The sequence below is a fragment of the Oryctolagus cuniculus genome, chromosome 18 (genome assembly GCF_964237555.1).
Source record: "Oryctolagus cuniculus chromosome 18, mOryCun1.1, whole genome shotgun sequence".
Lineage (NCBI taxonomy): Eukaryota > Metazoa > Chordata > Mammalia > Lagomorpha > Leporidae > Oryctolagus > Oryctolagus cuniculus.
Genome location: NC_091449.1, coordinates 31,350,318 through 31,372,752, shown reverse-complemented (window position 1 = coordinate 31,372,752; position 22,435 = coordinate 31,350,318). Strand labels below are relative to the sequence as shown.

The 22,435-nt window shown below is 38.8% G+C and overlaps 1 protein-coding gene across 23 annotated transcripts in view; it reads right to left on the bottom strand.

Annotated features, from left to right (window-relative positions):
• Positions 1-22,435, bottom strand: part of PHKB (phosphorylase kinase regulatory subunit beta) — a 226,177-nt gene that overhangs the window by 71,023 nt on the left and 132,719 nt on the right. For all 23 annotated transcript variants that reach the window (XM_070061799.1, XM_070061798.1, XM_008248369.4 and 20 more), the window contains 1 exon segment: positions 18,331-18,425. In XM_070061799.1, the coding sequence (XP_069917900.1) occupies positions 18,331-18,425 (95 nt within the window).

The window sequence follows — 22,435 nt, the reverse complement described above, 5'->3', positions numbered from 1 at the left end:
GGAAAAAGTTGGGTGAATTAATGCCCAGCAATGGGATCTTTCTGAGCTTTCTGGAATTCAGAAGAAAAATTCAGAATAATTAGAGACAAGGATCTCAGCATGTACTAGAATCCATTAGTCTAATCTAAAGTTTAATAAACCCTTCTGTAAACTTAAGCTCTATCTCCAACTTTCAATAATTTTGACTTAATAAGTACAAGGGAGGGCTCATGTTGTGCTGCATAGGATTATTCATTCTTCATTACCACATTTAACTCATATTGGGCTGACTTTATAGTTTCTTCAGTTGCTGATTAATGATATGATCAGCAGAGTCATAATTAGTGTCCAGTCATCTGACCATGCTACAGGGTCCCTTTTAATCTATCTTCATAAGCCATCTGGTTCTACATCCCACAGGCTCCCAATGTATTTTTTAAGACTTTTTTTTATTTATTTGAGAGGCTAAGTTACAAAAGCAGAGAGAGAGAGAGATGGAGAGAGAGAAAAATGCTCTTCCATCCACTGGTTCAGTCTTCAAATGGCTGCAATGGCTAGGGCTGGGCCAGATGCAAACCAGGATACTAGAACTTCACCTGGATCTCCCATGTAGATGGCAAAGGCTCAAGTACTTGGGACATTTTCCACTGCTTTCAAAGGTGCCTTAGCAGGAAGCTGGATCAGAAGTGGAGCAGCTGGGACTCAAACCTGAGCTCTTTTGGAACACTGGCATCACAAGCAGCAGCTTAACCAGCTTGTGCCATGACACTGGTCTCTGGAAAATGTCTTAAATGAGGCTAAGGAAACAAAAAGATGCTCACAAAAATAAATGAGAACATTAAAATATGAATATTTGTTTAAAATTCATGGAGATTCATGAAATTTATTTTAAAAAACTCATGACATTATTGGAATTATATGAATATGTCTTTCTCCTAGCTTCTGAAATTGATTTTCAGCATGTGTCTTAGGCATGACATTTTTAGTTCAATGCTGTCCTTAAGAAGTACTGGCATGACTCATTTCACCTCTCTGTTGGAGGTTGCATTTTCAGGGTCTTTCTGGACTAGTCAGTTCTTCTCAGGCTACCTTGGAATAACTAGATTCCAGCACACCTTTCCCTGAGATCCAAATACCTAGGAGCTAAACTAGACTGCTATGGACCCACCACAAAAGCTTAACCCAACCTTGACCCTGGAGTGTTTTAGGATGTTCACTAAAGGAAATTCTTAGGATTCGGTAGCCTCTCGTTCCATCTGTCCAGAACCCTTAACAAAGGATTAGTAACTTGACTTTCAACCCTACCCGAAGATCTACCTCAACAGTCTGACAGAGGTGAAAAGATGATGTTCTAGATGCCCAAGAGGAGGAGAGAGATAAGGACACCATTATCTGAAAAGGCTCTTAATGTACAGATTTTCTCGGCTTAAAAAAGAACACAGAGACATTAATCCGAAGGGGAGATCAGTTTGGGTCAATAAGTGAACCATTCAGATGTCACTGCAGTTATTGCCTATATATAATGGATGGGATCCTTCGAAGAATGCTAGAATAGGAATGGACCATGGCAAAGAGTTTAGGCATATACCTTATTCTTATACTGTTCTTGCTAGTAATTTTATATAGTAGATAGAGAAAACTAGTCTATGCTAAGACAGACTTGTATACCAATAATTTTGATAACCTATGATATTAGTTGTGATACCTTCCTCTTCCTACCTAGATGCAGTAATTTGTATGGAATCTGTTGCTTGAATGTATTTCAAGGACTTCTTTTGTTTCTTTTTCTATTTGATCCAGTGAAGAAGCACCAATGTTTCAAGTACTACCATATATTTATTTATTTTACTTTTTTTAAAAATTATTTACTTATTTGAAACTCAGAGATACAGAGAGAGAGAGATTTTCCATCTGTGATTCACTCCCCAAATGACAGCAATGGCCGGGGCTGGGCCAGGCCAAAGCCAGGAGCCAGGAGCTTTCTCCGTGTCACCCATGTGGGTGTAGGGGGCCAGGTATCTGGGCCATTTTCTGCCGCTTTCCCAGGCGCATTAGCAGGGAATTGGATGGGAAGTGGAGCAGCTGGGACTCAAATTGGTGCCCATATGAGATGCTGGCTCTGCAGGTGAAGGCTTAACCTTCTACGCCACAGAGCTGGGCCTTCCCATGTATTTTAGAAGATTGAAGTCAATGAAATGAAACCCTACATCAAGAACCAAGCTGCAGGGCTGCTGTTGCTTAGCAGGTAAAGCTGCCGCCTGCAGTGCCAGCATCCCATATAGGCGCTGGTTTGAGTCCTGGCTGCTCCTCTTCCCATCCAGCTCTCTGCTATGGTCTGGGAAGATGGGACTTGAGATCCGAAAGAAGCTCCTGGCTCCTGGCTTTGGATTGGCTCAGCTCTGGCCATTGCGGCCAACTGGGGAGTGAATCAGCAGATGGAAGAACTCTTTCTCTTTCTCCCTCTCCCCCACCCCCTTCTCTCTGCTTCTGCCTCTCTGTAACTCTCTGCCTTTCAAATAAATAAATAAATTTAAAAAAAAAAAAAAAACTGAGCTGCAAAATAACTTGTAGGAAAAGAATATAAAGAAAACACTGGAAATTTTGGCTGAAGCATAATAAGAGTAAAGATTAGATTTTCTGTTTTTCAAATGTTTAAATTGCAATAAAAGGAAAATTTAATGTGCTGCTTCAATTTTCAGTAGCAGAAAATGAATGCATAGAGGAACATATTAAAATCAACCTATTTGAGGTTCTAGGTTCTAAGTTTTTTTTTTTTTTTTTTTTTTTAAAGTTCTGGATGCAACAGAGTGAAATCTGAGAAAGGCAATACACAACTAAGCTGTAGTTGTACCAAATTAAAACTATTAGTACACAGTGCTAACATTTTAATTAACTAAATTCTAAATTTAAAAAAAAAATTTCAAAATTAAAACAATGGCTTGTGTGTGTACCAAACAGTCTTGATCAGAACCATACAAAGAGATTTGAAAAATTTAACAGATTAAATCATCACTATTTAATTTTTTCTAAGTTGAATATAACCTAAAATATTTAAGCAAATGACTCCCTACTTAAAGGGCTAGTGCTTCCTTAATATACTTCATAAAGCCCCACAAGAGGATGGCCCAAGTGCTTGGGCCCTGCACCCCCACGGGAGACCAGGAGGAAGCATCTGGCTCCTACCTTCAGATCGGCGCAGTTCGCCGGCTGTAGCGGCCATTTGGGGGGTGAACCAACGGAAAAGGAAGACCTTTCTCTCTGTCTCTCTCTCTAACTCTGCCTGTCAAAAAAAAAAAAAAAAAAAGCCCCACAAATTCAAACCATCTTTTTGCAAAACCACTCAACTATTCTATTTAACAAATAGAAATTATAAAAGGTTATAAGGTCAAATTCCATTACTCAAAAAAAAAAAAAAAAAAACTGGGATGTTTTCCAAGTTATGAAAAAGACAAAGGAATCACAGAAAATGCATAGTGGTTTCATAGTCTACTTGGTAATAACTGATTGATAAGATAATGTTTGATAGATGCACACAAACCCAACAACATGCTGCATATGACTCACGTAGCTTAGTCATAACTAAGAGACTACAGGAACTCGGGAAAATGACATTAATAATGTAAGCCCTGTGCAGTAAGTGCACACTTTTCACTACCTTATATATTACCATGGCTCACCAGGCCATGCGTTAGGACACCTGGTCTCAGTCATGGGTCTGTACTTGCATGACCTCAGACGTACCACTTCTCTTTGAATCTGTCTCCTGCTCCACAAAATATGGTGATCTTATAATTTCAGGAGCATCCTCCTGAAATACTTTTGATATTCTACCACGTATGTGGAGGTTCAGGAAATAAACATAAGGGTATGGCAAATGATTCTGAACTGAGTAAAACAAAAAGAAATCAGCTCTTCTCTGTTACAGATCTGTGGGTAGCCTTGTGGCTTACACAGACATATACGATAAAACAGAAAACATTCCCTACTTTGGGCCAAGGTCTGTAATAACATTTTTTTTGGATTCAGTATGTTTTAGGAAGGAAAGTTTGTAGAATGTGATTTTTGTTTTCAGAATTTTTATTTAAGTGGAAATTTAAATTATTTTATACTAGAATCTCTTGCCTTATTTTCATTTCACTAAGCATTGTCATGGAATACAAGATCTTACATCTTGGAACAGAAAAGCATTAAGTAGATACAACTTCATGAAAAGCAATTTAGTTACATCAATAGTTTTTAAAATTCTACAATGCTGCAGTAAACAGTAAATCCCCATCAGTTCTTACTAGAATAAACTTCTAGAATAGCAATTATTACATTAGGCTGTATGGTAAAGGAAATTTCAATACAACCAAACAAGGAAGCATTACACAGACATTTAGACCAATATTTTGTAGCAATTATATAACAAAGTACTCTGAATGTAAATGAGTGTTAGTGAATATAAAACAATACCCAAAAGGCTAATACTACATGGTAAGAAAGCCATCATAGAACAATAGTAAAAATGTTGAAATATAATATTTCCCAAATGAGTTTTCAGGATTTTTTTTCTCTCTTCTGTAAGAAGATAATATAACTTATATAATAAGTTATCTGAAATGACACAAAAATAGCAACGATATTTAGCTAAGTGTTACAATGTATCACATATTTTGTTAGGAAGTTTACATACATTGTCATTTAATTATAAACCACTATGAGTTAGGAATTGTTATCCCTAATTAACAGATGAAGATAGTGAGACTTCGAGAAATTAATGAAATTGTCCAAGGTTGCACAGTTAATAAGCAGAAGGGACAGGTTTTATAGCTAGATTAGATAACATGAAGACATTATATAACTCCTTACAATTATTATTACATACATATATGGTATTCTTTAATACTTAGGAAAATAAAATTTTAGACATCTTTATCTTCAAAAAAGAAAAGATAATACTACTTCTTATCTATTAATTTGAAAAAGGAGAGACTAACACATATATATGTTTTTAGCTCAGATCTAAATAAATATGTGTGTGATTAGTACATACATACAAATTTTCATCCTAAATTTGGAAACTTGTGGCTTGGAAAATCAGCTCTTGTGGCTAAAAAGCATTCATTTCATATTGGCTTTTCTCCAATGACTGTCAAGACAGATAAATCTATTTTAATTGGCATACTAAATGTCCGGGTCTACTTCTCAGATCGAAAGCTTAGGTGTCATTGAGTGTGAAACTGAATTCTCTCAAGGGGGCATCAATATACATGATCCACTCTACCATGACAATTATGCCACAAATGTAAAATACTGCCTTAAGTAGTCAATCAATTTTTATTCATCAGCCTAATGGCAAAAACATCTGGGACACTCCAAGGACTTCATGAGAGAAAATCACTCTTCAGGGAACTAGGGGCTCCCCAACGCCCAAACCTCTGGTTTAGAAGAGGGTGATTTCTCATAACTTGGATTGTAAAATAAGGTAGGATTGGAACAGGATTAACTGATAGACCTTTAAAAAACTGAACAGATTCAATACAAGGAAGAAAAGGAGGTAAATAAATTCCAAGTTCATAAATTTATTCATATTTATGAATAAATGTGAATTTTTCCTTAGATAAAATGCCAGAAATATACATTCATTAAAATAATACCAGATCATACTATTTCTTGTATATCTTTATCCTGAACTATAAACCTTGATTTCTAACTTGGATCTATTTTTTCCCTTTTTCATTTCAGCCATGACTACAAGAAGTCTTCATCTTGTAGATTAAATATTTTATTACACATCATGCCTATTATTGGAACTTTTAATTTTAATAAGTTCAGTGGGTTAATTAGAATGATGTTATTAAATGTGTTTAAGCTCATTTTTTTTGACTTTCAATTAAACTTTTCTCAGTTCTGGGTATTTTTGATCAAAGCATTTAATTTTAATTGGTTCTGGTATAAATACCAGTTGATAAGGGACTCATTTCCCTTAAAGATTGCAGACATTATTACCTGAGGATAACCTCTGCATAGCTTTGACATATTCAGGCGAGGCTTTCAGAAGCACTTTTGATGCCTTGACTATGTTATTCTGTTTTATTAGGATAATCATGAGCACTTCTGTTCAGTACTTAAATTCACTCTCATGCTCGTAGATAAGTTGGACTTTTTTGGTCCCAAACACTTTCTTTGCCAAGCTACATTTCTACTTAATCCTTTGATTAAGCCATATGCAAAATTTTCTTAAATCCCCTAAAATTAATAAAACTTTAAAAACAGAATAGATTTGAAAGAAGAATAAAAAAGGGAAATAGCTATAGGTCCACATTGTGGGAGTGCTACACAACATATCTACTAAATTAGGAGGGGTTTATCACCTTTCTTGCATTGCAGCAAACTCAACTGCCTGAACAGATGGTCTTCCACCATTTAATTGCTCTTTAACTCACTACAATCTGGCTTCTGGGCACACTACCACACTAAAATTATTCAAAGGTTATCAATAACCTGTATCATGGAAGCCAGCGACAGAAGTGATAGTAGATTTACAAATCAAACCTAGCCAAATAATTTCATGGGTTAGAAAACTGCACTCTAGAGATGTTATGAGACCTTCCCCAGGTAACACTACAGGTGAATAATGCAAAGTTTAAGACCTGAACTTCTGCAGTGCTTTGCTGCTCCTCTCAGACAAGAAGGTAGTCAACCATCTTGAACTAGGTTCTCACAGCCAAAATTCTCCACACTTTCATATCCACAACACTGCTGTAACTTTCATGAAAGACTCCTTTATCCCATCCTTCCTAGAGCATTTTTTTACTCTACCATCTGCGTTATCCTATGTTGACAAAGAACTAATCCTCAGCCTGGCCTTCCAAGGATTGTCTGCTCCCATAGTTTTAATTTCCACCTTGAGCTATGTTCAATAGCAATACAACCTTTTTTTTTTCATTTACTACTGGCACCTCCTAAAGTACCATGGATACACTGAAAATATGAAAATAAAAATAATAACAATAGCTTACATTTATTGACTGTTAATAAGTTAGGAACTGTCCTAAACTCTCTACTTCTATTAACTCATTTAATCCTTACTCTGATTTTAAATATGAGGTCTTTTGATAGTAGAATGGCTTATTTATGAAAAATTCTGCTTCAAGAATAAGAAATTTTTTTCTCAAATCAGTTTAAAAATAAAATAAAGGGGAAAAACAATTCTTGCTGTCTCTTTCCAATTTTTATTTATTTATTTACTTATATTCATTTGAAAGGAAGAGAGAGAGAGAAATATCATCCATCGAGTGATCTGATACACTCCTCAAATGCCTGTAGCAGCTTGGGGTTGGACCAGGCTGAAGCCAGTAGCAAGGAACTCAGTCCAGGTCTTCCATGTGGGTGGGAAGGCCCAACCACTCGAGCAAACATTTACTTGCTGCTCCTCAGGCTGCAAATCAGCTGCAAGCTGGAATCTAGAGTCCAGGCAGAATTCAAACCCAGGCACTCTGAAATGGAATGTGGGCATCCCAAGTGGTTTCTTAACTGCTGTGCCAAATGCCTGCCTCTGGCTCTTACCTTTAAGCATGATAGTTTCAAGAAGAATTCCACAAACATGAAAAAAAAAAAAAGCATTAAGTGTGTTTTCTTATTTAACCAGGTATATTTGGTATTCTAATATACATACATCTCAAAATAAGGTTCATTTGTTACAGAACTCTAGAAAGTGACCCCCAGTTCCCAGTTGCTATAAATGAATGTCTTCTACAGGGTCACCTTATCCCCAGTGGACATCGGTAATGTAACACATAATGAATAACTGAAATGCACATGCTTACAACTTCTGGGACAATCAAGATTCTTCCAATTATGAGGCAGCAGCAAAAACTAGAAGCAAGTCTTTAAGATGGCAGAGGTACTGTAGTATGAACAATGAAAGTCTCACTTAATCAGATAATCAACATCAGAATTATCTAGGTAACAGAAAATTCTGATCCCCCTACAGGAACAAGATAATAGTGAAAACGGAGAAGGAGTAAGCACCCCAAGGTGTTTGGTAACCTTCTGAAAGAGTTCCCCTTTGGATAAAGAAGGAAATTCCTTATAAAATTATTAATTGTTAGATCTGTGGACTTAGTCTCATTTTAGCATAACAAGGAAGAAAGAAGAAATCAAATTATTTTAGCATGATGTATGCTGTATGCAAAGAATGTCAGCATACATTTTGTGCTAATGTAAAAACATGTTTGCATTTAATTTTTTTCAGATCATTTCCACAGGCCACTCAGCATCCTAAGACACAGGAGCAACTGTTTTCTTGTAATGAGACATTGGGCCAGACTGTGCAGGAAACCAGTTATTCCTTCTGCTAACTCTTTCACACTTTATGAAATCACTGGATAGCAGTCCCTCCTTCCTGTACTTCTTCAGTGAATACTTTCAAATGGGTTCACACCTGACAATTGTGTGAATTTGAAGACTCGCATTATCTATCTGTAAAATGGGTGCAATAACACCTCAGAAAAGTGTTTAAATCACGCATAATGCAAATAAAATGGTTTGCACAGTGTCTACAAACAGTGGGAATACAATCAACAGGAGTTATTCTTTTACATCTCTCATTTCCAATCTCTCACACTGATCAATACCAAACTAGTTTCAGAGAAGATAAAGAAGATGCCATATTCTCTATTCTAGGAACCTTTGCCAAGGGGCCAGGTATGTAAATCATCAACTATAATTGTTCGACAAGTGTTCTAACAGAGTGTATGCAAATGGCTATGGGAAAGCAGATTTAATGGCACAGCTTCCCAAACTACATGGCTTGTTTACAGGGGAGAAATTTAAAGGGTGGGACAATATGGTCTTTTGTAGACTTTGTTTTTCCCGAATCAAATGGCATAAGAAAGCAGAGGTAGAGGAATAGGCATTGTTATCCTATTTATAAGAGTAAAAGACCAATGAATAGTTTGGAGTGAATTATTTTCTTTCAAACCTTATCTTACTGGACAATATGAATACTTACAGTGTTCAATTTGCTTGGTTTGCACCACAAATATTTAATGAATATCCACCTTGCTCTAATTAGTGTTAGGCTTATTGACCAAGATTTAAAGATGCATTGAATACAGTAGGAGAAAAGGACAATTAGAAATAATAAGATAATGCTCAAGCATAGGAGGCAGGGTTCACGCTTCAGGTGCTTGAGAGGAAAGTGGGCACATACACTCAATTCACATTCCTCTTCAGACCTAGACAAAAGACCCTATATATATTAAAAGTAAACAGAATGAAGCCATAGCAATGAAAAGAGGGTTACACACATAAGATAGTTCAATAATTTCTAGTATAAAAAGAAAGCAAATGGAAATGCCAAAGGAAATCTATATAAAACACAAATTACAACACTCACAATATCACCAGAGTGCAGCAGCATAGGTGGGAGTTGACATACCAAGTAGAATGGCCCCAGAGAGACAACTCAGCTTTCAGGTCTGCAGTGCAAGTGGGAGACACGGGGAGCTGCACAGAAGGCTGCATCAAAGCCCACAGTGGCCAGTTCTATGCCCCATACAGGGAACCACATTGAAGCAGGGCTTTTCTACAAATTACTGAACTGGCTGGGGTATGTCAATGCTTCCAGAATCAGATAATAGCCTCCTCAAAGTAAAACTCTTCATATTCTGGCACTTGGCAAGGGTGATAAAGGTTTTATCTCTGACACAGAGTGAGGCAAGCCAGGAGACAATATTCCCAATCACATTTCCCTGGTGTGGTGGGGGAGGAGACTACTTTGGACACTGAGATTAACTAGGCCATTTATCACACTAATACATGATTGGACAACACGATCATATTCACCAGGTAGGTGACAAAATAACAAGCAAGAAGAAAGAGAAACCGCACACTAATAAAACACACAAAATTTCCTTTAAAAATGATACTTGGTGGGCCAGTGCCATGGCTCACTAGCGCTGGCACATCGGGTTCTATCCCTGTCGGGGCGCTGGATTCTGTCCCGGTTGCTACTCTCCCAGTCCAGCTCTCTGCTGTGGCACAGGACAGCAGAGGAGGATGGCCCAAGTGCTTGGGCCCTGCAACCGCATGGGAGACCAGGAGGAAGCACCTGGCTCCTGGCTTCAGATTGGCGCATCGCGCCAGCCGTAGCAGCCATTTAGGGGGTGAACCAACGGAAAAGGAAGACCTTTCTCTCTCTCTCTCTCTCTCTCTCTCTCTCTCACCATCTAACTCTGCCTGTCCAAAAAAAAAAAAAAAAAAAGATACTTGGTGAAAAGCAAACAATCATGATTCTGCCTATTGTGATGTATCTGGAACTGGAAAATTCTAGGAGGCACAAAATGTAACAGAAGTTTCTAGGGGCTGGAGGAAGGAAGGAAGGGGATGTCACTGTTTAATGGGTACAGAGTTTTTGTTAGGGATGATTAAAAGTTTTGGGTGTAGATAGTGGTGGTGGTTAAACAATCTTTTAAGAATATTTAATGCACAGAATTGTATACTTATGAATGGCTAAAATGTTAAATATTATGTTATATATTTTTACTCCACTAAAGAAAAAGAAAATATTTACTGTGGAGATTTAACAAATTATGACAAATGGATATTCATATACAAAGAAAGAAGGTGGACCTGTATCTCAGACCATGTAAAAAATTAACTCAAAATGAATCAAAGGCCTAAATGTAAGAGCAAAAATTGTAAAATTCTTTGAAGAAAACACAGGCATAAATCTCCATAACCTTGGATTAGGTAATGGTTTCTTAGATGTGACACCAAAAGCATAAGCAACCAAATAAAAAAACAGACAAATCAGGCTCCATCAAAATAAAAAACTCCTGTTTCAAATGATGCTATCAAGAAAAAGGAATGACAGTCTGCTGAATGGGAAAGACTATTTTCAACCATATAAAGGACTCATATCTAAAATATATAAAGAACTCTTACAACTTAATAATATAAAGATGAATTAAAAATGGCCAGTATCTGAATACATATTTTCCCAAATAAAATTATATACATATATGCACAAATTGCCAGTAAATACCTGTAAATTTACTCAACTTTAGCAACTAAGGAAATGCAAAATCATGAGATACAACTTCACACCTACTATAATGACTAAATTCACAATGACAGATAATAACAAATGTTGGCAAGAATGTAGGGAAATTGAAGCCTTTGTATGTTGCTGGTAGGATTACAAAATAGTGCAGCCACTTTGGAAAAATATCCTGACAATTTCTCAAATGTTAAACTAGAGTTAGTATATCATCCAGCAATTCTATTCTTGTATATAGAAAAATGACAATGTATGTCACACAATAATTTATTTCCCCCCCCCCAAAGAAACCTTTTTATTTAAGGAATATAGGTTTCATGCATTTCAAAAGTACAACTTCAGGAATATAGTGATTATTCCTACCATATGCACCCCCCCACCCACTCTTCCAACCCTCCTCCTCTCTCTCTCATTCCCAGTCCCACTCTCCACTAAGATCCATTTTTGATTAACTTTTTACACAGAAGACCAACTCTATACTAAGTAAAGAGTTCAACAATTTGCATGGAAAAAAAAAACAAAAGCAAAAAACTGTTCCTCAACAGTCGAGACAGGGCTGTTCAAAGTCACTGCATCTTGAAGTTAATTTCATTTTTTATTAGAAACTTAATTAACTTTAAAGAAGCACCCAAGAATGACACATCTTTTGCGAGTACTTAGACATAATTATAACACAACTCTTAGAGGTCTTGCATGGGAAGTTAGTGCACAGTGACTTCTGTTGTTAATTTAACAATTAACACTCTTATGTATGATGTCAGCATACATCAAACATCAAACATCACAGCAGTATTATTCAAAATAGCCAAGAAGTAGAAACGATCCAAATGGCCATCACCTGATGAATGGATCAGTAAACTGTGGTATATCCATACAAAGGAATGTCATTCTGCCAGAAAAAGGAATGAAGTACTGACATCTGTACTACAACACAAAGGAACCTTGAAAACACTAGCCTAAGTGAAAAAGGCCAGTTATAAAATACCATATATTATATGAAACTATGTATATAAAATATGCAGAAGAGGCAAATCCAAATAGAAAGTAGATTAGTAGTTTCTTTTTAAAATATTTATTTATTTAAAAGGCAGAGTTACAGAGAGAAGGCAGAGTTACAGAGAGAGGGGGACAGAGAGAGATTGATCTTCTATCTGTAGGTTCACTCCCCCAGATGGCTGCAACAACTAGGGCTGGGCCAGGCTGAAGCTAGGAGCAAAGAACTCCATCTGGGTCTCCCAAGTATATGGTAGGCACCCAAGCACTCGGGTCATCTTCCACTACTTTCCTAGGCGCAGACTCAAACTGGCACTTATGGGATGCTGGTGTTGCAGGCAGAGGCTTAACTGAGTGTGGCACAATGCTGGCCCAAGATTAGTAGTTACTTAGCACTGGGGTAGGGTAGGAGGGTTGGGGGAAAATGGAAAGTGACTGTTAGAGGTAACTGGATTTCTTCATGGAGTGATAAAAAGGTTCTACAATTGACTGTGGTAAATATACTAAATACCACGCAAAATCACTTTAAATCAGTGGATAGTATGACATGCAAATTATATATCAATAAAGCTACTATAAAAATAAATGCTCAATAAATGATAGTCATTATTGCTTTAAAATTACTCTGAAGGAAAAAAGACAAGTCAGAGAACAGAAGAAATTTTTCATTTTGACTTATGGAAAGATTTATGAAGATAAATTAACCATGAAACAATTGGAAGTAGGAACAAGATGGTTTAGACTGATAGCTATTAAAGGAATAGAAAGCTGGAGAGAAGGGTGCTGCACTGGCTGGAAGCCTCAGGATCTGAAGAATAACAATGCAGTGAGAGTAGGCAGATTCCACATATGCTAGGCTGGGAGCAGAGGACGCCTGCAGCACAGACAAGAGGTCTGTTCTCTTGGGCAAAAGGACTGGGAAAGGACAAGGACAAGGACTACAGAGGCCACATGGGAGGCTCCCACCCAGCTCCTCAATTGAGGTACGGGTGCCCAGTCAGCCTTCAGCAGCAGCTGTAGAGTCCCAGAGTGCCTCTGCTTCACAGCCCAAGTACTGATGGCTCAATACACTCCCAGCATCAGCAAAGCTATCTTAACCACATGGTGCTCTACAACTCAGGCATCTACCTGTGGAGACCCAATTTCACCTGCCTGGAATCAATGACAAGCCTACCCAAACCCTGCTCCACACCAGTGGCACCAAGTGGGTCCACTCCTCTGTGTTAGCTGAACCTGGCATCTTCTGGCCTTGCACTCAGTGACATAAGAAGAATCAGACCACACATGGTGGTTACTTACAGAAGAACACAAATGTGACAGGGAGTTTTCTCATCTGAAACTATGAGAAAATGGCACAGTTTTTTTTTTAGCATGAACTAAAAGAATTGTAAACCAAGCAATTTGTGTGCAATAAAACCATCTTTCGGCCGGCGCCGTGGCTCACTAGGCTAATCCTCCGCCTTGCGGCGCCGGCACACCGGGTTCTAGTCCCGGTCGGGGCGCCGGATTCTGTCCCGGTCGCCCCTCTTCCAGGCCAGCTCTCTGCTGTGGCCCGGGAGTGCAGTGGAGGATGGCCCAAGTGCTTGGGCCCTGCACCCCATGGGAGACCAGGATAGGTACCTGGCTCCTGCCATCGGATCAGCACGGTGCGCCGGCCGCAGCGCGCCGGCCGCAGCAGCCATTGGAGGGTGAACCAACGGCAAAAAGGAAGACCTTTCTCTCTGTCTCTCTCTCTCTCTCACTGTCCACTCTGCCTGTCAAAAAAAAAAAAAAAAAAAACAACATCTTTCAGGAATGAAGGCATGTTCAGACAAAGGAAAACTAAGGAATTTGTTGACAGCAGACCTACTCATGCATAATGTCTAAGGGAAGATCTTTAAACAGAAACAAAGTGCTAGCGGGAGTCTGGACATTCAGAAAGGAATGAACAGGAGAATGGTAAAAAGTGAGAGACGCATATAGACTATTCTTGACACCATGAATTTTAGATTTTATTTACTTATTTTATTTATTTGAAAGGCATAGAGACAGACAGAAGACTCCTAGCTTCTGGTTCACTCTTCAAATGCTGAGCTGGGTTAAGTCAAAGTCGGGAGCTGGGAACTCAATCCCACATGAGCGGCAAAGACCCACTATTTGAGCCATAACCTGCTGTCTCCCAGGGTGTGCATTAGCAGTGAGATAGAATCAGGAGCGGAGCTGGGACTTGAACCTAGGCACTCTAATATGGAATGCAGGTGTCCCAAGTAGTGTCTTAACTACTATGCCAAACAGCTACCCCAATGGATTTCTTTAACTGAATTTTATGGTCTAAGCAAAAATGTTCATAAAGTCTTACATGCTAGTCAATGAATGTAGAGGAAATAACAAGGAATCTTCAAAAAGTGCGTGGAAATTGACTTATGTTTATTTTGGTGCGAATTTTTTTTAATTCATAAATAGTTTTCATCAAACATATTTTCCATGAACTCTTTGAAGATCTCTCACACTTAAATGTTCAAGTAACCCACAAGATGTCCTACACTGGGTGAGTAGTTAAAACTATGGTACAGCCCAACCACAGAGTACAAGTCAGCAATAAAAGGAATAAACCACAGATGTATGTCAAATTTGAAAGAATCTTATGAAAATTATGTTGAGTAAAAAAAGCCAATCCTAAAAGGTTATGTATAAGTCTATTTACATAATATTCTTTTTATATTTTTTTTTACTTCTTTTTCTTTATTTTTCTTTTACAAACCCTTCTGTCAAGGGCTAACTTTCAATAGATCGCAGCGAGGGAGCTGCTCTGCTATGTACGAAACCCCGACCCAGAAGCAGGTCATCTACGAATGGTTTAGTACCAGGTTCCCCATGATCTTGTGTTGTGTGATACATAATATTCTTGTAGTGACAAGATTGCAAAAATAAACAGAAGGGCTATAACAAAAAGCTAAGGTTTCCTGAATGTTATTCTTATTTAAAACAATCATATATGATTATAGCAAAAATATGACTAATCATACTAAATACAACTAAAATTATAATTTTTATTTAAAATGGAATCAATAATAAAATTCAGTCTTTGCAACACATATGCACACACACAAACAGAAAAAAAATTTGAGAGAAAGTAGAAACTAACAGGATGATGAAGTGTTTTTGCATGCCTGAAGCCTTGGGCAATGGTGTACCAGTCTGCCCAGAGAGTCTGTTCTAAAAATATGATTTACTGTGAACATGGTGAACACCTAGATTTTTCTCTGAGAGGCTGGTGATTAAATAATTGAGGTCAGTCATGGAGAGGCTGCATGCCTATAAGACTGACCCTTAATAAAAGCTAGGGACAACCAAGCTTGAGCAAACTTCCCTGGTTCACAGCACTTGCGTGCACTGTTATAAATCATTGCTGGGGTCGTTAACTGCCTCTCATGAGACTCCACTGAAAGAGCACACTTGGAGGCCTATGCCTAGTATCATCAGGACTTGCCCAATATGCTTTTTCCCTCTGCTGATTTTATCCTAGTCTTCCACCCTAATAAACCCTACCTGTAAGTGAAATTGCTTCTGTATCCTATGAGTCCTCTAGTGAAATGTCAAGGCTAAGGATGGGCAAGAGGACCTCAGACACTCTCCTTCAAGGGTGGGATCTTTTCTCATTTTCAGGAATTATCTGTACTTTACTAGTCTATTCACTTTCCCAACATCAGGCAGGGTTTAAAGCATCTAGTCAATACCCACAGATCAACCAATCAAAACTTGGACCTGGTACGTCATGACTGAGGGTCCACTGACACCAACATTTGTAGCAGAGGGCTGCACATCTGGGCACAAGTCTGATCCCTCTGTTGCATCAGTCTACTTTACTCGGCCTCAGTAATAGACACGGACATGCAAAGTCATGCTCACTGCTTGAAATGAATGGCAGAGGGGCCAGCACTGTGGCCTAGTGGGTTAAGGCACTGCATGTGGTACCAGCATTCTCTATGGGCACCAGTTTGAGTCCTGGCTGCTCTACTTCCAATCCAGCTCCCTACTAATGTGCCTGGGAAAGCAGTGGGGGATGGCCTGTGTCCTTGGACCCCTGCACCCATGTGGGAGACCTGGACAAAGCTCCTGGCTCCTGGCTTAGGATTGACCCAGTTCCGGCTATTGTAGCCATCTGGGGACTGAACCAGTGGATGGTAACTCTTCACTCTATCTCTTTTTCTGTAACTCTGAGCCCTTCAAATAATAAATCAATCTCTAAAACAAAAAAAGAAAAAAGAAATGGATGAGAAAGCGGTGAGGGAGTCTCATCATTTTATATGCCACCACAACCAAGCTGCCAACAGGATAGGGCATGTCAACTTCCAGCAGTATTCTTTCTTTTTTTTCCCCAAGATTTATTTATTTATTTGAAAGGCAGAGTTACAGTGAGGCAGAGGCAGAGAAAGAGAGAGAGAAAAAAGTCTTCCACCTACTGGTTCACTCCCCAGATGACCAAAACAGCCGGAGCTGCACTAATCTGAAGCCAGGAGCCAGGAGCTTCTTCCCGGTCTCCCACTTGGGTGCAGGGGCCCAAGGACTTGGCCATAGCAGAGAGCTGGATTTGGAAGAGGAGCAGTGGGGACTCGAACCAGAGCCCTTATGGGATGCCGGCACTGCAGGCAGTGTCTTTACCCTCTACACCACAGCATCGGCCCCCCAGCAGTTTTTCTACTGTGAATCTTGCTCATCACCTTCCACTCAAAAACTGTATCCAACACTGCACAGATGTAACCTGCCATGTGGCTGCAGGAGAGGAGTCCCTGTCCTTATTCCAGAACACTTCTCTTATCCAGGATGTGGCTCCACTTGGGAGGCATGCCACAGATCACTTAGTAGCAAAATTAGAAAATGATTTTGATTTAAAAAGTACATGTAGAGTGAATTCTCACTCACTTGAAATCTGATAAGCTTTGAGTGGGAGAGGAAGAGTTCCAAGTTATACTGTATGCCAAAAATTACACAGAACTTTCCTTACGTGTCAAGCATGAAGTAACTGAGATTTTCTTAACCATCTGCCTATAAAATGCTTTGATGTTCTTTGGCTTCAGTCCCATATTTCAAGTCTGTGAACTATTACTTTATTTCCTAGAAAAGGCTTTGAAGCTTCACCACCCTACAGGAGCAGGGAACATGTGTGAAATGCTATGTAAATGACAGACACTAGTCTTAAAATAGCTTTAGAGTCAGAGCACTGGCTAATATGAAAATAGATGCATTCCCTATTTTACTAAGTCTTCATGTACAACTGAATATCTCAAGACTATACATTTGCACTATACTGTAAACTGGGTTAACTTAAGAGCCAAGTCTTACTTGAAAAGAACTTCCAGGTCAGTGAAAATTTTCTATTATATATTAGAACAGAGATTTTATGTTCTTGAGAAAATCATAACATTTATTTACAAGTCTCTTAAATCATGTCTTGTCTACAAACCACTCAGAGTGTTTGCAGAGTTCGTTGAAGACCAACAAAGGGGTCAGAGAAACAGTGTGACAGAACTCAACAGAGTTGTTGGCTCTCCTTTTCTAAGACAAGCAGTTACTGCTGTGTGCATGTGTGTTTTCACATGTGATATTAGAGGAGCATTTCAACTTGTAAGTGTACCCCTAAGTGCTGATGCCATTCTTATCAAATGCATGTTAACTGCTTGGAATCCTAGGCACACACTCAGGCTCATTCCCTTTCTCCTCAGGCAGTTTACACAATCTAAAACACTTTCATTTTAACAGTGCTCATTACTGCTATCATTTAATACTTGAGGGTTTGTTCAAGTCAACATCAATCTTGCTGATACTGCAAACACTTATTTTGTTGACATAACACAGTCTGAATCTATAGGTATTAACTGCAAGTATGTACAAACTATTCCCTTCCCTGACATGTCACCACCACGTGCTAAGATCAACCCTGTCCGTCATCAGTCCCGTCACAGAAACAAAGCAGAAGAAAGAAATGAAGCGCAGGATCTTTCACAGCATCCCACTCTCTTCACTACCAGTGCTGTCTCATCTGTCCTTCTGCCACCCCATGCACTGCGTCCTTCTCAAACACAGTTGGCACCTTGAACTTAAATATCCTGAAGGTGGAACTATTTACCCAGAAGCTACCTTATAGAATGTAATGATTCCTACTTCCTCATTAACAAGTAGCCCTTTAGCACAAGTAAATCCTAATAAAAGGGAGAGAATCCTTTCCCTCAGAAGTGGTCCCAAAAACACATTTAGAATAAAATGTCCCCCCAGTTAAGTTGTAAATGTCTTTGAATGAGTCTAAGTTAAGAAATGCCATACTTCCTTACCTGATTGGAATACCTCATGCTCACATTACGTTGATTCTGTAATGGCACATACCGCTGGACAGGATCAATGTCTTTGGGACTGATTAATTCATCAGCTAAAAAATAAGAAAGGAAGTGATATTATCAAAAATGCATTTGCCAGGTCAATGATCTGAATAGACATTTCTCATAAGAAGGTATACAAATGGCCAACAATGATATGAAAAATGCCCACATCATTAATCATGACAGAAATGCAAATCAAAACCACAATGAGATATCATTCACCCCGGTCAGAATGGGTCAGAATGAGTATCCAAAGAGACAAAGCATAACAAATGCTGACAAGAATGCTGAGGAAGGGGAACTCTCATACATTATTGGCAGGAATGCAAATTAGTACAGCCATTATGGAAAAAAGCACGGAGTTTCTTAAAAAAAAAAACTGGAAATAGAACTATTACATGATCAAGCTATCCCACTACTGGGAACATATCTAAAGGAACTGAAATTAATATGTCAAAGGAACATCTTTACTCACATGTTTATTATAGTACTATTCACAACAATCAAGACAGAATCAAAATAAGTGTCTACTAACAAATGAATGGATGAAGACAATGTGGTACATATCACATATAACATAGAATATTATTCAGCCATAAAAAAGATGAAATTCTGTCTATGTGGCCAAATGGATAGAATGGGAAGGCACTATGTTAAGTAAGTCAGGCATACAAATATTGCATGTTCTCCTTTACATGTGGAAGCTAAAAACTTGATCTCATCGAAGCAAACAATAGTTACCAGGGCCTGGGAAAGTGGTTGGGGGAGGGGTAGAGTGAGGACAGTCAATGGGCACAGGGGTGCAGTTGGATAGAAAGAGTAATTTTTAGTGTTCTACAGCACAGTAAGGTAACTGTGGTTGACAACAGTTGAATATGTCAAAATAACTAGTAGAGACAATTTTGAAAATTCCCACCACAAAGAAATGATAAACGTCTAAGAAGACAGATACATTAATTACCCTGGTTTGACCATTACACACTGTACATATATACTGAAAAGTTACATTGCTGGTGCTGGCATTGTGGCACAGAAGCAAAAGCTGCCAACTGCCATGCCAGCTTCTCATATGGGTGCTGGTTAGTGTCCCAGCAGCTCTGCTTCAGGTCCAACTGCCTGCCAATGTCCTGGGAAGAGCAGCAGAAGATGGTCTGGGTGTTTGGGCCCCTGTCACCCACATGGGGGACTCAGATGAAGCTCCTGTTTCATAGTTGTGATCATTTGGAGACTGAACCAACAGAAAGATGTTCTCCCTGTTTCTCCCTCTCTCTTTCAAATAAATAATCTTAAAAAAAGGGAGAGAAGATTACATTGTTCCCTATCAATCTGTACAATCACTATGTGTCATCAAAGAATAAAAATACATTTAAAATATCCAATTACACAATACTAAAACCAACTATATCTCATGGACATCTATAGAAAACTCCACTTGGGGCTGGCATTGTGGCGTAGCGGGTAGAGCCACCACTTGTGTCACTGGCATCCCATACAAGCACCAGTTCGAATCCAAGACGCTCCACTTCTGATTCAGTTCCCTGCTAACGTGACTGGGAAAGCAGTGGAAGATGGCCCAAGTACTTGGGCCCCCGCACCCATGTGGCAAACCCAGAAGAAGCTCCAGGCTCCTGTCTTCGGTGTGGTCCAGCCCTGGCCATTGTGGCCATTTGGGGAATGCACTAGCAAATGGAAGACCTCTCTCACTCTTTTTGTAACTCTAACTTTCAAATAAATAAAAATAAATCTTCAAAAAAAAAAAAAAAAAACCTCTACTCAACAAGAGCAGAATATACAATTTTCTCAATGCACATAAAATATCCCCCAGGTAATAAGATATTCTAGGTCATAAGAAAAGCCTCAATAAATATGAAAGGATTGAAACAATAAAAGTTTATTTTTTGACAATGGAGTACAATTTGAAAGAAATAAGAAATTTTAGAATTTCACTAGTATGTATCATTAAATAACACAGTTCTAAATAATCAATGAACACAATAGGAAATAAAAAGGTAAATTAAAAATATTTTATTTTTGAAAAAGATTTATTTATTTGAAAGAGTGACAGAGACAGGGAAAGACAGACAGACAGACAGACAGAGTGTTTATCTATTGGTTCACTCCCCAGATGGCCTTAGCAGCTTGGGCTGGGCCATGCCAAATCTGGGAGCCTAGAACTCCAATTGGGTATCCACACGTGTGGGAGGGGCCCAATTACTTGGGTCATCATGGGTTGTTTTCCCAGGTGCATTAGTGGTTAGCAGGATCAGAAGGAAAGCAGCTACGACTTGAACCAGTACTCTGATAGCGATTCCAGTGTCACAAGCAGCAGTTTCACTTGGCACACAGTGCTGACCCTAAAAATATTTTGTATTGTACTTTCTTGGTTTTTTTTTTTTGACAGGCAGAGTGGACAGTGAGAGAGAGAGACAGAGAGAAAGGTCTTCCTTTGCCGTTGGTTCACCCTCCAATGGCTGCTGCGGCCAGCGCACCACGCTGATCCGATGGCAGGAGCCAGGTACTTCTCCTGGTCTCCAATGGGGTGCAGGGCCCAGGTACTTGGGTCATCCTCCACTGCACTCCCTGGCCACAGCAGAGAGCTGGCCTGGAAGAGAGGCAACTGGGTCAGAATCCGGCGTCCCGACCAGGACTAGAACCCGGTGTGCCGGCGCTGCAAGGTGGAGTACTTTCTTGTTTTTAAGATAATATTTATTTACTTACTTAATTTGAGAGGGAGAGAAAGATAGAGAGCCCCCGTCTAACTGGTTCCCTCCTAAAATGTCCACAATGGTTGGGGCTTGGCCAGGCTGAAGCTGGGAGCTAGAGATTCATTCCAGGACTCCCATGTAGATTGAAGGAAGCCAACAATTGGAGACATCACCTGCTACCTCCCAGGGTCTGTGTTAGCATACAGTTAGCATTGGAAGTGGGACTGAAATCCAGGCACACTGACATGGAATGTGGGCAGCCCAACCAGTGTCAATCAAGAGGCCAAATGAGTTCTCCAATGTACTTTCTGATGATACTGAAGATAAAACATACCAGAATTTATGGGATATTGGTAAAGTAACGCTCAGAGGGAGCTCATTAGTTATGCAGAATGTAGAAAAAACCTACTTAAGCAGGGTCGGGCCTGGTTAGTACTTGGATGGGAGAAAAAAAACTATAGAGTGTATCAATGAAGTCAAAAGTAGGTTCTTGAAAAACAACAAAAGTCAGAACACTTCAGCTAACTAAAGAAACTAAAGCAGGAATGAAAGTGAAACATTGCTACCAACTTTAGGGATTATAATAAAATAATATCGGCAAATATGTGCAACAAATCAGAAATGGACAAATTTCTATGAAGACATAAACTACCAAAACTAACAGAAGAAGGAACAGAAAATATGAATTGATCTGCAACAAGCAAAAGGACCGAAACAACAAAAATAAAACCAGCCTTTCCCAAAGAATTTTAAAAACAAAGGAAGGAAAACTTCCCAACTCATTCTAAGAGGCCAGCATTATTCCAATAACAAAATCAAAACATCACATATACAGAAATTATAAACCAAAATATCTGATGAATATGGACACAAGAATCTACAACAAAATACTAGCAAATCAAATCCAGTAACATATAAAAGAGCTTAATACCTAACAACCAAATATGATCTCTCAAACAAATGCAATGACGACTTCACATCCAAAAACTAATTATTATAATACAATAAATCAATAGAATAAAGTACAAAGATCATCTCAGTAGTCACAGAAAAAGCATTTGACAAAATTTGACATCTATCATAAAAAAAAAAAAAAACTCACCAGACTATGAATAGAAGCACATTTCTTCAACCTGATAAAGGGCATCTATGAAAAATCTACAAGTATCATGCTCAGTGGTAAAAGATTGAATACTATTCCCCAAAGATCAGAAACAGGAAAAGGATGTCCATTTGTCTCCACTTATGTTCAAAATTATAATGGGGCTTCAATAAGGGAATTTAGGAGAAAGGAACAGCAATAAAAGGAATCCAGAAGGAAACAAAGAGGCTACAGTAGTTACAACAGAGAGGTA